Raw genomic sequence first — 12,785 nt, forward strand, 5'->3', positions numbered from 1 at the left:
ACCAATTATTCAGTATGTTTTATCTGTTATTTCAGTAATGTATAAAAATAAAACTCCACATTCCGGGGTATGCCCAGAATGTAGACGAGGTCGAGGTCTTGTCATTAGAGACTAGACCATCACCATACCGTTCATATTTTGTAGAATACCGAACATGGAATTGTCATGTCTGAGGTAACTCATAGTTACCATAACTCATGAATTAAAACTTCAGTGCGGCGGTTTCTGCTGTCTGCACTCTGCAGTCTACTTTAGGATTTGTCAATTGTCAATTTTTGACTTCGGGATGCGCGTGAACTGCTTGTGCCTTGTTTATTGTTATTGTTTATTTTTTTGCAAATAAAATAATAATTCATAGTTTCTATTTTCTGTATTACTCATATTTTAGTAAAACAGATTTGAACCTGTAAAATGGATAATGTTTTGGTTTTGAAAGATTATAAAACTGTTCCCGATATAGTTCATGAATATGAGCCTACGCTAAAATTTGGTCATATACCTCTCGTTATAGATAATGGTAAATATTTCCCTTAAAAAATTAACTAACTAGCGTATTTATATATTGTGATAAACACAATATATAAATACGCCATGATTTATGAGCATAACCTTTACTTTTATATAGGTTCCTATCAGTGTAGAGTAGGATGGTCAATAAATGATGAACCACATTTAATATTCAAAAATCTTATTGCTCGACCTCGTAAAGATCGATGTAAAAAAGACGCCGAACCACCAGTTACTCCACCAATACAAATAGGAAACGATATTCTCAATATAGAAGCAGTACGGTATGTTTTACTTTCATACTAGATTACAGTATCCATTATTAATATTATTGTGATATTCAACTTTTATTTGTGCTTAACATGGCATTTCATTAAGACTGCAAAACCCTGTCATAGGTGGCAAATGATAACACATTTTCAACTTTTTTTTGTAGAAAAAATTCTCCATTTTGCTTGATTTATTAATGAATTTTAAAATTTATTGTAATTTTCTTAGATTTCAGTTGAAAACACAGTTTGACAAAAATGTTGTAACTCACTTTGAGGTGCAGGAACTGGTATGTGATTATATATTTTCACATTTAGGATTAGATAGTGATGGCTGTGTACCACATCCCATTGTCATGACAGAAGCTTTTGTGACTCCTAACTATTCGAGACAATGTAAGTGTATTAAATTACCCTACTAGTATGCAACACGTTTAACTAGATATGGTAAGACCTTAAATCTATAAATCTGAAGATCATTATTGTATAAGGTTATGTTTTAGAGTCCAGACCTAGCATTAATTAAACCAGCATAATATATGGTTAACAAGTATAAGAATATATATTTAGATAACACCTATAAGTAATGATGAAAAGTTGAAATATACATGTAATTTTTTTATTAATTTCCAGTGATGTCTGAACTTCTGTTTGAGGGATATGGTGTACCAGCTCTTAGTTATGGAATAGATTCCATCTTTAGCTTTTATAAAAATAATATTGGTGATAGTGGTCTTATTGTGAATTGTGGATACCACACCATACATATTATACCTGTAATAAGAGGGAAGGTTATATCTGAACATGCTAGAAGGATCAACTTAGGTATAAACATTTCTAACTAAACTAAACTATAGGTACTAACGTTTGTTACTAATTACTTGAATAAACTTAAGTGACAAATAGTTTTTTTTGCATTACTTCTACAATAATGAATACAAGAACAGGTGAAGTTCCATCGAACCATCTCTATTGACATTGTACACACAATATTTTATTACATTTTCTGTTACAGGTGGAAGTGAAATGATTTCCTATTTACATAAGTTACTGCAGCTCAAATATCCTGTCCATGTGAATGCAATAACAATGTCTCGTATTGAGGAGATCTTGCATGAACACTGTTCTATTGCTTTGGATTACCAAGATGAGATCAAGAAGTGGGCAAACCCTGATTACTACGACACGTACGTGAAAAAAATACAGCTGCCCTATGTTCAAAATACGAGCTCTTCGACACTTACAGGTAATCTCAATTTTAGTATGAAGGTTTTCTATATTTTCTGGAAAATGTTTAAAACTAACTAAATTTGGTAATAATCGATTTTTATATTATTTTTATGATTTATTAAAAATATTTTCTAAATCTAGACTATATAACATACTGTCTTTTCTTAAGTGAGAAATATACGAGATGAGAAATGCTTAAAAATTTTGCTAACAGCGCCATGATGTAAATGAAAATCCTCGTGGTCACTAAACATAAAAAATTGAATGTCAGTTGTAGGTTGACTTACGCGAATTAGGAAAACGCATTACACGGTTTTTCATTTGCTAATTCCGTTTTGTTTCGGTTCGGTCAACGAGAAGTTCGAAGGTGCTTCGCGTAGAATTGTTTTTTCTAATTCAAATTAATTTATTCATATAGGTAACATAATGTACAATTATGAACGTCAAAAAAAGAAATATATATGAGATGAGCTGCAACCATTACACCTTGTCCACATAACATCTGAAGTAATTAATAATAATAAAATAAATTAATAACAAAGATTTGTCCTGTATCAGCAGGAGGCATGGTGAAATAGGAGCATGCACTTACATTCTCGAGAATATACATATATAGTGCACAGTATTGATTTATTTCATCCAAAGGACCAAAAAATTGTCATTAAAAAACATTGTCAAATTTGTCATTTGTTTGTTTGTCAAGAAAACAAAAATCTAAGGAGAACTATCCTAAAATTCTGAACAAATTGATGAAGTAGTCGATATTTCCAAACAATTTAATTTAGAGGTGGATGATGGTAACGTCCAATAATTGCTGGATTCACAAAGTCAAGAACTAACAATCGACAAACTTATAGAAATGTGTAAGCATGATCAAGACATTGACCAAACCGATTCGTTACACCCAGAATAGAAAAATCAAATGATGACAAACTTAAAGAACTCTAATAAGAAATTGATTCTTTTAAAAAAAATGATTAGAAAAGCTTAGTACTATTTAAAGTCAAAATCACACAAAACACACTCCTATATACTTTTTAACTTTTTTCCCAGCCGAACAACAAAAAGAGCGGAAAAAAGAAATGGCGCGTCGCCTTTTAGAGATCAACGCTAGGAAAAGAGAGGAAAGACTTGCAGAAGACGAGGAACAGCTGCAACAATTACTTGCTATACAAGTACTATTATTTACTATTCCCTACAGAAATAATTAATTAAATATGTATATATAGTCTATCATATAAAGCTTGCACGTAACACATATCTTCAAAATAATATATAATGCTTTCAGACATGTTCTAATAATATAGTTTTTAGGTGAAATATTAGTTTTAGAAATGTATATGTTTATAATTTCAGGATTTAATTGAAGAGGGCGATACGGATGAATTCGAAGAAGCAATAAAAACATTTGATATAAAGAGCTATGCTGATCTTCAGGTATTGTTTTTTTTATTATTTTTAATAATATAAAACTTAAAAGTAAATTATTTAATTTGTTTATTGAGTGCTCTAATCTTAAAAATCAACAAACAAAATATCATAAATTCATTTTTTTATCCGGGTAGAAAATACATTTACTGGGTGAGAGATACCCACTAAAACCACTTCCACTAATTCCTCATTATTTGTGTTTGATTTTCTTATTTGGTCATTACGTCAATAGTAGTTATTTACTTTTTTTTACACATTGTCTCTGTTTGAAAACGAAATGCATTTTTGAGGATTCTGTTTATATCTTCTCTATCTATCTTGAAAGGGCCTTTCTAGGCCAGAACAATAATTCTATGGCTTTAAAAGCGTTGTTTTCTTTTAAAAAAAAGCGTCAAATAGCAAACGTCCAAGGGCGTATAGACAAGAACAAGCAGCGCATAGCGGCTGCTGCAAACCCTGAAGAAGTGGAGGTTCGTCCTTCAGGTCGTATGCAGCCTCCGCAGGACCCTGAGGCTTTTCAGACCTGGTTGGCGGAAACCAGGGCAAAGGTATGGGCTTTTATGATTGAGGATACATCATGAAGGATACATTTTTTCTAGAACGAATGTTTAGATTTTATTTATATACTTTAGAATAAAACGGTGATGAAAAATTACTCGGCAAACATTTTCATAAGTGTTTGTTTTTTTCTCGTTTTATATGTGATGCTTGAACATAAATAAAATAATATATTTTTTTCTGGATAATGTAGTTTGTTCCATTGCGACTGCTATTTTTTTTCTGCTCTATTCTTTTAATGTTATTGTTATAAGTATATACAAATTTTGCGTCTGCTAATAATGAAATATAAAGTGTATTTTTAAATATTAGCTTTGAACGTATTAGAAAGTTTATTAAAAAAAAATTGGTTGCCTGTAAAGTCGGTATACGGGCGAAAGTTTTACGTGACAACGACTTTGAGTGGTAAAATAATTTTAATGTGAATATTCATTCGTATAGTAGGAAGAAGGATGAATCACTTTTTATGTCTGTCTCTCTCGCTCTTAGGCGGGCTAACCATGCCCGAGTGGAAGAGACGCGTGCCTCTCACTCGCTCTCATTGTGAGCGCATAACGTGAGCGGAGCGTAACGCAGTTTCTTGAAGTGTCACCCGGCAAACCAATTTATAAGACGTTGTCACGTCAAAATTTCAGTACAGCGAAATAGTGTCCCGTAGAGAGGCACGTCGCGCTCGTCGAGCAGCCATGGTGCGTAGGCGCACGGCAGCTGCGGCTGAGAGGATGAGGGTCATCTCACGATTGGCTGCAGCTGGAGACGAATTTGGGAACCAGGACTCGGATTGGGATGTTTATAAGAGGTATATTATAACTAAGCTAGATAGTTTAATATAGGTTGTAGGAATCATAATTTATGCTTTTAAAGAAGTATGTTTGGCTGAAAATCGAAAGGTTTAAAATATTTAAAAAAACGTAATTTCAATATTTTTTTCCACTATAATACCTTAAAATATTAAAAATAACCTTATGAAACATGGCTTGATTATTTTAAAAGACGTACATTATGTCTATGTAGTTTTTGAAACATCAGTCTTCCCAAAATATGTAGTAGGGCCTCTGCAGAATCCAAAATACAAATCGGGTAGCATAATCTTTATGAGATTATATCTGGATCGTTTGCCTATTTCAAAATCCATAGATTGTGAAATGTTTTATAAAAGATTGGCCTCCTTAATGCAAAGAAGCGTTGGCTAAGCAGTCGTTCATTTTGGCGTCGGGAATACAAAAATAAATATAATTAACAAACATCCAACGTTTTTGCAATAACTATAAAAACTATAATCTTTTTTAAAAAGTTTTTTTTAAATATAAATCGTAGCATAAGTCGAGAGGCAGACTCCGATTCAGACGCGGATGGTGAGAGGCTTCTCGAACTGGAAGAGGCTTTGAGGGAGCATGAACCTGCTCCATCCTCGAGCCTTCATCATCAGCTGCATCTCGCCATAGAACCGTTCAGGTACAAAGACACATTAATACTTTGCGCTCATAGGCGTACTATTTAACTTTAATACGATAAATAATGCTTTGTCTCGCTTTGCTTTGTGTAGTCGAAAATAAATGCCCCTTTACTAAAATTCGATCAGTTTATAACAATAAAAGTAGTATTTATCCATAATTGTGTTCGAGTTGGTTTGTGTTAAGAATGTAATATATTCATTTAAGGGACTTACAGTAATTTTTAGTATTGATTATAATGAATATTCATTGTTAATTAGGCTAAGACGTAAAACTGTCTTGGATGTAAAAATAATAATTTTACGCCCACAAATCGATATATTAATGAAATCAGTCTTAAGCATACCTCATAGCGTTTGTTACATTATAATTACATGCCACATTTAAAATATCAAATCATAAAAATTATTATCGTGTACATTATACTACTTTATGAATCTTCTAAATTTTTAGGGCGCCTGAATTAATCTTCCAGCCATCAATGATGGGGAATCCAGAAGCTGGATTGGCTGAATCAATGGAGTATGTATTTAAACACTTCAGTGCCGAAGATCAACTTTTGCTGGCGAATAATGTCTTTTTGACTGGTGGATGCTCGCAGTTTCCTGGTATTATAATTGTTTAAAATACGTCGATTCTAACTCAATTCATTTGAATGTCAATGTCACATACATGTGTTTTTATACTTTTTGATCCTTTCCGATAACAATGTTGGAATTCGTTAAAATAATATATATAATTTGGTCCTTCAGACCGGAATCAATAGTACACGTCGCAAAATTTTGTTTAAGAAATTCATTTAAAATTTCAATGTAAATAACTAGATGATTAACTAGAAAAGAAAAACAACGTTTAACATTAACGTAAAATAACATAAAAACACTCGATATTGTTAAAATATAATTGAACCTACCCGTGTTGTGTTTTAGTTGTTTATTAAGCGTTCTAGATTCTTCTTAATTAAATCATAACTAAAAACGTTATTTTTAGGTCTCAAAGAGCGTTTAGAAAGGGAGTTGCTAGAAATGCGACCGTTCCAATCGACTCACAAAGTGGTAATGGCGGCTGATTCCAGCCTAGACGCGTGGTACGGGGCAAGAGACTTTGCTGGGAGTAATGACTTTGAATCTTGTTGTATCACAAAAGAGGATTATTATGAAATGGGAGGCGAATATTTGAAGGAGCATTATGCGAGTAATAAATATTATAAGAGCCCACCGCCTATAGTCGATAACACGTTAGCACCAGCGGGCGATGCGAACGTTGTTAAAGAAGAGATTGTGGTTGACTGCTAATAAATAAATGTTTCTATTTGTGTAATTTTCTTTTAGACGTTTTCAAAGTAAATCATAATTGAATTGTCTAATAAATTTAACGTTATAGAAAGTGACTTTAAGTGCGGGGATCCAAGGGAACAATTACAGCGTCTCCATCCAACTTTTTTAAAAATCCATATTAAAGAAATGTCACCTATCTCGTCAATGTCCTATAATTTTCCTCAAATTATATTTCGGTTCGTAAATCTTGAATAGATTTAGATTTAAAGTTCTACTAATAAATCCTTATAATATCTGTGATATCGTGATATATTTAGTATTTAAGAAAATATAATTAATACGTAAACTAAAACTTAATCTTACGCGTGGGTTAGGATAATCTATTTTGCCTACAAAAAAAACAAATTTTATTAGTTGCAAATTTTATACGGCAAGTAACTTTATGACCCACAAACAACAGCTGAAAGTTTAGACGAAATTTAGAGAGCACTTCCTGGTTCCCTTGACAACACTTAGGCAAGTACTCATCATTTGTGTCACCTTACCAATGCTCTCCGTAAATGGATAGCAGATTTCTTGCAGGTTCACTTAATCAATCCATTTTCGGCCACCTGAGGTAGACATCTTAATACACATATTGATAAAAGTGTACCATTAACCAATCGACGGATTGTAATAGCCATCTGCCGATACAATATATTCATAGTAGGTCGGATCGGTGTAAGTGGATAGACCTTTGTATGAAAATGACAGTTCAACTGTGCCAATATCCTACGGAATGTTTCTTTGGAAAGAACTGACCATCTCGAGCTTCCCGTAAGCCTGTAGGCTGATCTCAGCTGCTTTAATTTTAATAAAAAAAAATTTAATACCCAGGTGGTAGGGCCATTTAAAAATACTTATACTAGACCAATAAATCAGTTATACTTAGAGGCATGGAAACAAATATAAGAGTTAATAGGTTTATTATGTATCTTAGAAATTAGTCAACACTTAACATACTTATGTTTTTATATACCTAATATATTCCAAAAATCGAGATTCAACAGAGCTTTTATCGAAGTAAATCACTTAAAATAATTATTATTTCTAGGTTGAGTCATCTGTGGGTAAGTTTTCCTAAGCGAGGATGCAGAGACGAAGCAAGTGTTGTAGTGTGGTGATGGATTGGCAGGTACCCCAAAATGTGGGTTGACTGAGCATCTGCTTGGTCCAAAGCAGGGGTTTGGTGCGATAGAGTATCCTTGGACGGTGAAAGCTCCGGGCATATTGTTTGGACGGTTCATTCTGGAATAAAAATACAATATTGAAGTCGCTAGTATTCAAATTTTTTGAAATGAGAGAATGTAATATAGTGTTTAAATCATCGTCTAGGTCTATGGTCTTAGTTAATTGGTTTTTATATTCCACCTAGCAATGACAGCACTGTTACTACCGGTGACAGATCACGTAACAATTATCACTATCACATGTCATACTTTACGTAGAAGACCCTTCATAATGTCAAGCCTTTGTTGCATAAATATTTAAAAAAACGTTTGAATGACCTACTTAGACTTATGAATATAAATAACGAAACAAATGTACTTACGTATTTATGTAGGTTAGTGATTGTAAAGCGATTGATACTAATTAAACTCTTGGTCGCAAACGACGTTAAATCGATAGTTCTTCAATTTGTAACTGATGATATTTACAAAGCGGCAACATTTATATTGAATACTTATCGGATTATGATCGTTATCAGATATATATTAAAAATATTATATTTTAAGAAAAAACTCTGATATCAGTTCTAAAAATATTTGTTTTCGGAATATGTACATGTTTATCACGCCTTGATAATGAAATCTATTCCAAAAACGGTGTATGAGAAATAATTTATTACGTAATATTCATAGATAATTCAAAGATTCAGTGAAGATAATGATTGACCAATGATTTTCATTAAATGACAGCATGTGAGAACTCTTTAGATAATTCCAAATTTCTATAGCAATGAATGTTTCACTGCATTGTATATCTAATGAATAATTTCCAAAAAAAGTGACGAAAGTAATATTAGAAGTCATAGACCAATCAGCTTTTCAAGTCAAGTCAAAGATACTATTATTAAAAGTAATCATTTGACGGTTAACAAGACTACTGAAGACATAGATATTAAACTCTCGAACAATCATGTTTTAATAACATCATCAAAAATAAGCAAGAATATAAGATTCCCATAAACTGCCTTTTTTATACAAGGACAAGGTTTTCGATATCATAGAAAACAATTACGAGTATATTGGAAATTTGAAATTAAAAAACCTTTAGTAGATGAATAGAGAAAATTGGTCACACCTCAGTATCGCCAATACAGATTACTTATCCCAAAGAGTAAAGAAATAATAACACACATCAAACAATACATATCGTTTGAGACCGTTAGAGGTGTGCACTGATAATATGATAGGGCTAAACTTGGTTGTAAACGGGAAAAGATCGAACAGAATAGAGGAAGCTTGAAGAAGCTTTTCAGTATCCTACATGGAAATAAATATCCTGTTACACATTAGTATTGATATATTTTAATTTGAATGTGTTCGAATAAAAAAAATATATGTAATGAAGTTAAAATCTCACGCGAGCGGGGCCACTCACATGTAATAAAACTTTCTGTCGATGTACACTTATTATATTTATAAAAATATTTTAATAGAACTTCTTTAAGTTTTTGTATGTAAGAAAAAACAGTGGTACCTAAGTAAGGTTAGGTAGTAAGTATTCATGTTTGATCTCTGGATCACCTATATAGTTCGAATTGGTAGTTTATTTCTACCTTTCTTCTTAATTTTTCTAACAAAAAATTTGAGAAAAAATATTTTAGAAATGAAACATATTAAATATATTTATTACATATTAAACATTTTAGAAATGAAACATAAACATATTATCTGCATCCTGTTTTGTTTATATCCTTAAACTATTTGCTGAGATAATCCGTTTAAGCTGACTCTGATATTTTTTTCTACAGCTCGAATTTCTTTAAAATTGTTACAATATGTTGATAATATCACCTTATCAGGTGATTTTTTTAACGGAATGTACCATAATTTTCGGTATAGACCTCTAAGCAATGTTTATACCACAAAATTCTAGGTATACCTATAGCATTAAAACACGTCAGCGTTTGTAGTGTACAGCTACAATCAATATCACATGCTATTTGCTAGAAGATGGTGATATAAGTACATTTTAGCTATGAATTCTAAAAAGAGAGGGAATGTGAAAGAGGAGTTGTCGTAGACACAGTATGGTGTGCGTCGACCATACGCAATATCTGAGCAAAGCGTTCCTCGTACGTTTCTATCCAAACTAAAACAGTCGATACGTGAAGAGATTGAATATATTATTTTGTCCTGTCATTGTATTTCTTTTTCATCATCTGTATTTGAATATGCTTATCACTATACCAATGACGCAGTTAAATCATAGAAACACATATAAGAGTTAATAGGTTTATTATATATCTTAGAAATTAGTAAAAACTTAACATACTTATGTATATATATACCTAATATATTCCAAAAATCGAGATTCAACATAACCTTCATCGAGGCAAATTACTTAAAACAATTATGTCTAGGTTGAGTCATCTGTGGGTACGCTTTCCTAAGTGAGGATGCAGAGACGAAGCAAGTGTTGTAGTGTGGTGATGGATTGGCAGGTACCCCAAAATGTGGGTTGACTGAGCATCTGCTTGGTCCAAAGCAGGGGTTTGGTGCGATAGAGTATCCTTGGACGGTGAAAGCTCCAGGCATATTGTTTGGACGGTTCATTCTGGAATAAAAATACAATATTGAACTCGCTAGTATTAAAATTACTGTTTTTAATGAGAGTATGTAAAAGAGGTAAGTATTTAAATCGACGTCCAGACGACGGCCTAGATTGTTTTCCATAATTGGTTTTCAGGTGCAACCTAGGATCATTCCTACTATTATGCACAGTACTATAATGACACATGTTTTGTAATAGGAATTACAAAACATGTACTGATTCTGACATCAAGCAATAAAATACCACAAGTACCTAATGTCGAGCCTCTGTTGTATAATTATTAAAAAAGCCTTTGAATGACCTACTTAATTTTATCACAAAATAAATAAAGATAAAATTTACTTACGTTATAGTATTTATGTAGTAATAAGTATTAAAAAGCGATTGATAGGTACTAATAATACTCTTGATCACAGTCGATGCGCAATCAATGGTTATTGAATCTATAACTGGCGATATTTACAAAGCGGCAACATTTATATTGAAGATTTATCGGATTATGATCGTTATCAAATGCCAATTTCATAAAAAAATATTCTATTTTAAGAACAAATTCTGATATCAGTTCTAAAAATAACTTATTTTCGAAATAGATGTTTATCACGTCTTTTTATTGTATTAAAGAACTTTCGATACGTGATCTGTAATGTTGATAATTTAGAGATTTTGAAGACCAAAATCAACAACGAGAACAAGCAGGATTTAAAATAGGATACTCAACTCTCATGACAATCATGTTTGCAAACAAATTTTTCATTCATTTCTATAAACTGCTGTTTTGTAGACAACATCCTTCGATGTTATAGAAAACAAAAATATTGGATAACTGAAATGGCAAGCCTGTGCCTTTATGAATAGGGAAAGTTTTCAGATTTGAGTATGACCTAGTTTGACCTTTTTCTCTTTCAAAGGCCCTTTCCCACTTTCTTAAAAACAGAATGTTTGCATTTCATTCAAAAACTTCACATAATACATTTGGTTACGTTTGTGACCGTTACATTAAAGTTTTTGTTATTGTCACGATTCTAAAGTGTAGTACGCTCACAAGGGCGACTAAAACTTATTTGAAATCGAAGCGTCATTTTAGATCCTAGGATGTCGATGAGCCGGTTGTTGTCTGTGAACTCATCAGACTGAGAAGAAACAAAATAATACTAGGGGCTTAGCCTAGATGCCCTTAACAAATAACAAATTTCGAAAGTCGAAAACTAGATTTGTATCAAGAAACTTGAATTTTCATACCGATTTAGTTTTCGACTATCTACATACACTAGTTAAGCCATCTTGACTAAAATTGGAATTGGAGTCATAGCCTACTTAATGGAAAGTTCAGTAATCTTCGAGTACATCCAAAGAAAATTTTCCGTGATTTCCGAAAGAGTATCAGAAGTTTTGATAAAATTATTAGGTAATTTTAAATGATATTTATTTTTATTGAAATATAACATAAGGTTGAATTTAAAAGCAAGGATTTGTATTATTATTTCTAGTATTATTACTGTAGTGACAAATGTCAACTAAGTTTAACTATAACGTAGTAAAGTATATGATCATCATTCTGATGTATAATTAATTTAAATGCCGTGTTATCTCTATGAAATAATTACACAATTTTTTATTCAACGGATAAACGGATTTCAGCTCGATTGAAAACAATGCAACGACGTCAAACAAAATACTGCATAATATAATTTATCGTTGCTGATCATTAAATATTATAGATCATATTAAGTTACAATATGTTTATTCACGCCACACACACATGACGCATGCATGCCATATACATGTTAGCTCATGAATGCTTAAACCCAAGTACTAAACAATTGATAGTTCATAATCATGTGTAATTACCTCAGAGGCCTATTCTCTGGCTAGCATATTAAATCAGAAGTTATGAGAACTTGGGTCCGATTCCTAGGTGGAGAAAATAAAACAAATATGCCGATTGATTCTTCGAAAACAAATTTTTATATCCCTTTTTTTTATAGAACCCCTGTTCTATAAAAAAACAGGGCAGGACAAACGGACAGGAGTCTCATCTGATGTTAAGTGATACCGCCGCCCATGGACACTCTCAATGCCAGAGGGCTCGCGAGTGCGTTGCCGGCCTTTTAAGAATTGGTACGCTCTTTTCTTGTATTTAGAAGGTGGTGGTGCTGGTGCGTGGCGTAAGGGGAGAACGGAGCTAACATCATGCCCGGCACAATTGTCAACCTCACCAGCACACGCGACACTGCGGC

At 32.5% G+C, this 12,785-nt stretch overlaps 1 protein-coding gene and 2 long non-coding RNA genes across 3 annotated transcripts; 1 reads left to right on the forward strand and 2 right to left on the reverse strand.

Annotated features, from left to right (window-relative positions):
• The first annotated feature begins 268 nt into the window (after positions 1-268).
• On the forward strand, positions 269-6,760 carry LOC111001629 (actin-related protein 5). Its single transcript, XM_022271573.2, has 12 exons — positions 269-517; positions 626-791; positions 1,006-1,172; positions 1,410-1,601; positions 1,792-2,022; positions 3,060-3,181; positions 3,363-3,443; positions 3,827-3,985; positions 4,631-4,794; positions 5,313-5,450; positions 5,903-6,057; positions 6,440-6,760. Exons 1-12 carry the CDS (start codon positions 412-414, stop codon positions 6,742-6,744), a joined length of 1,986 nt encoding a protein of 661 aa, XP_022127265.2. The 5' UTR covers positions 269-411; the 3' UTR covers positions 6,745-6,760.
• A 914-nt stretch (positions 6,761-7,674) lies between these two features.
• Positions 7,675-8,789, reverse strand: LOC111001627. Its single transcript, XR_006750849.1, has 2 exons — positions 8,318-8,789; positions 7,675-8,013 (listed from the first exon to the last, which is right to left on the reverse strand). It is a non-coding gene; the product is annotated as an uncharacterized LOC111001627 (long non-coding RNA).
• Positions 8,790-10,212: 1,423 nt separating this feature from the next.
• Positions 10,213-11,090, reverse strand: LOC111001626. Its single transcript, XR_002600481.2, has 2 exons — positions 10,892-11,090; positions 10,213-10,548 (listed from the first exon to the last, which is right to left on the reverse strand). It is a non-coding gene; the product is annotated as an uncharacterized LOC111001626 (long non-coding RNA).
• Positions 11,091-12,785: the final 1,695 nt, after the last annotated feature.

The sequence above is a fragment of the Pieris rapae genome, chromosome 19 (assembly GCF_905147795.1).
Source record: "Pieris rapae chromosome 19, ilPieRapa1.1, whole genome shotgun sequence".
Lineage (NCBI taxonomy): Eukaryota > Metazoa > Arthropoda > Insecta > Lepidoptera > Pieridae > Pieris > Pieris rapae.

Coding starts and splice junctions, on each gene's coding strand:
- LOC111001629 (XM_022271573.2), top strand. CDS start 412: ATGGATAATGTTTTGGTTTTGAAAGATTATAAAACTGTTCCCGATATA. Junction 1,173..1,409: donor TCCTAACTATTCGAGACAAT/GTAAGTGTATTA, acceptor ATTAATTTCCAG/TGATGTCTGAACTTCTGTTT. Junction 3,182..3,362: donor AACAATTACTTGCTATACAA/GTACTATTATTT, acceptor TTATAATTTCAG/GATTTAATTGAAGAGGGCGA.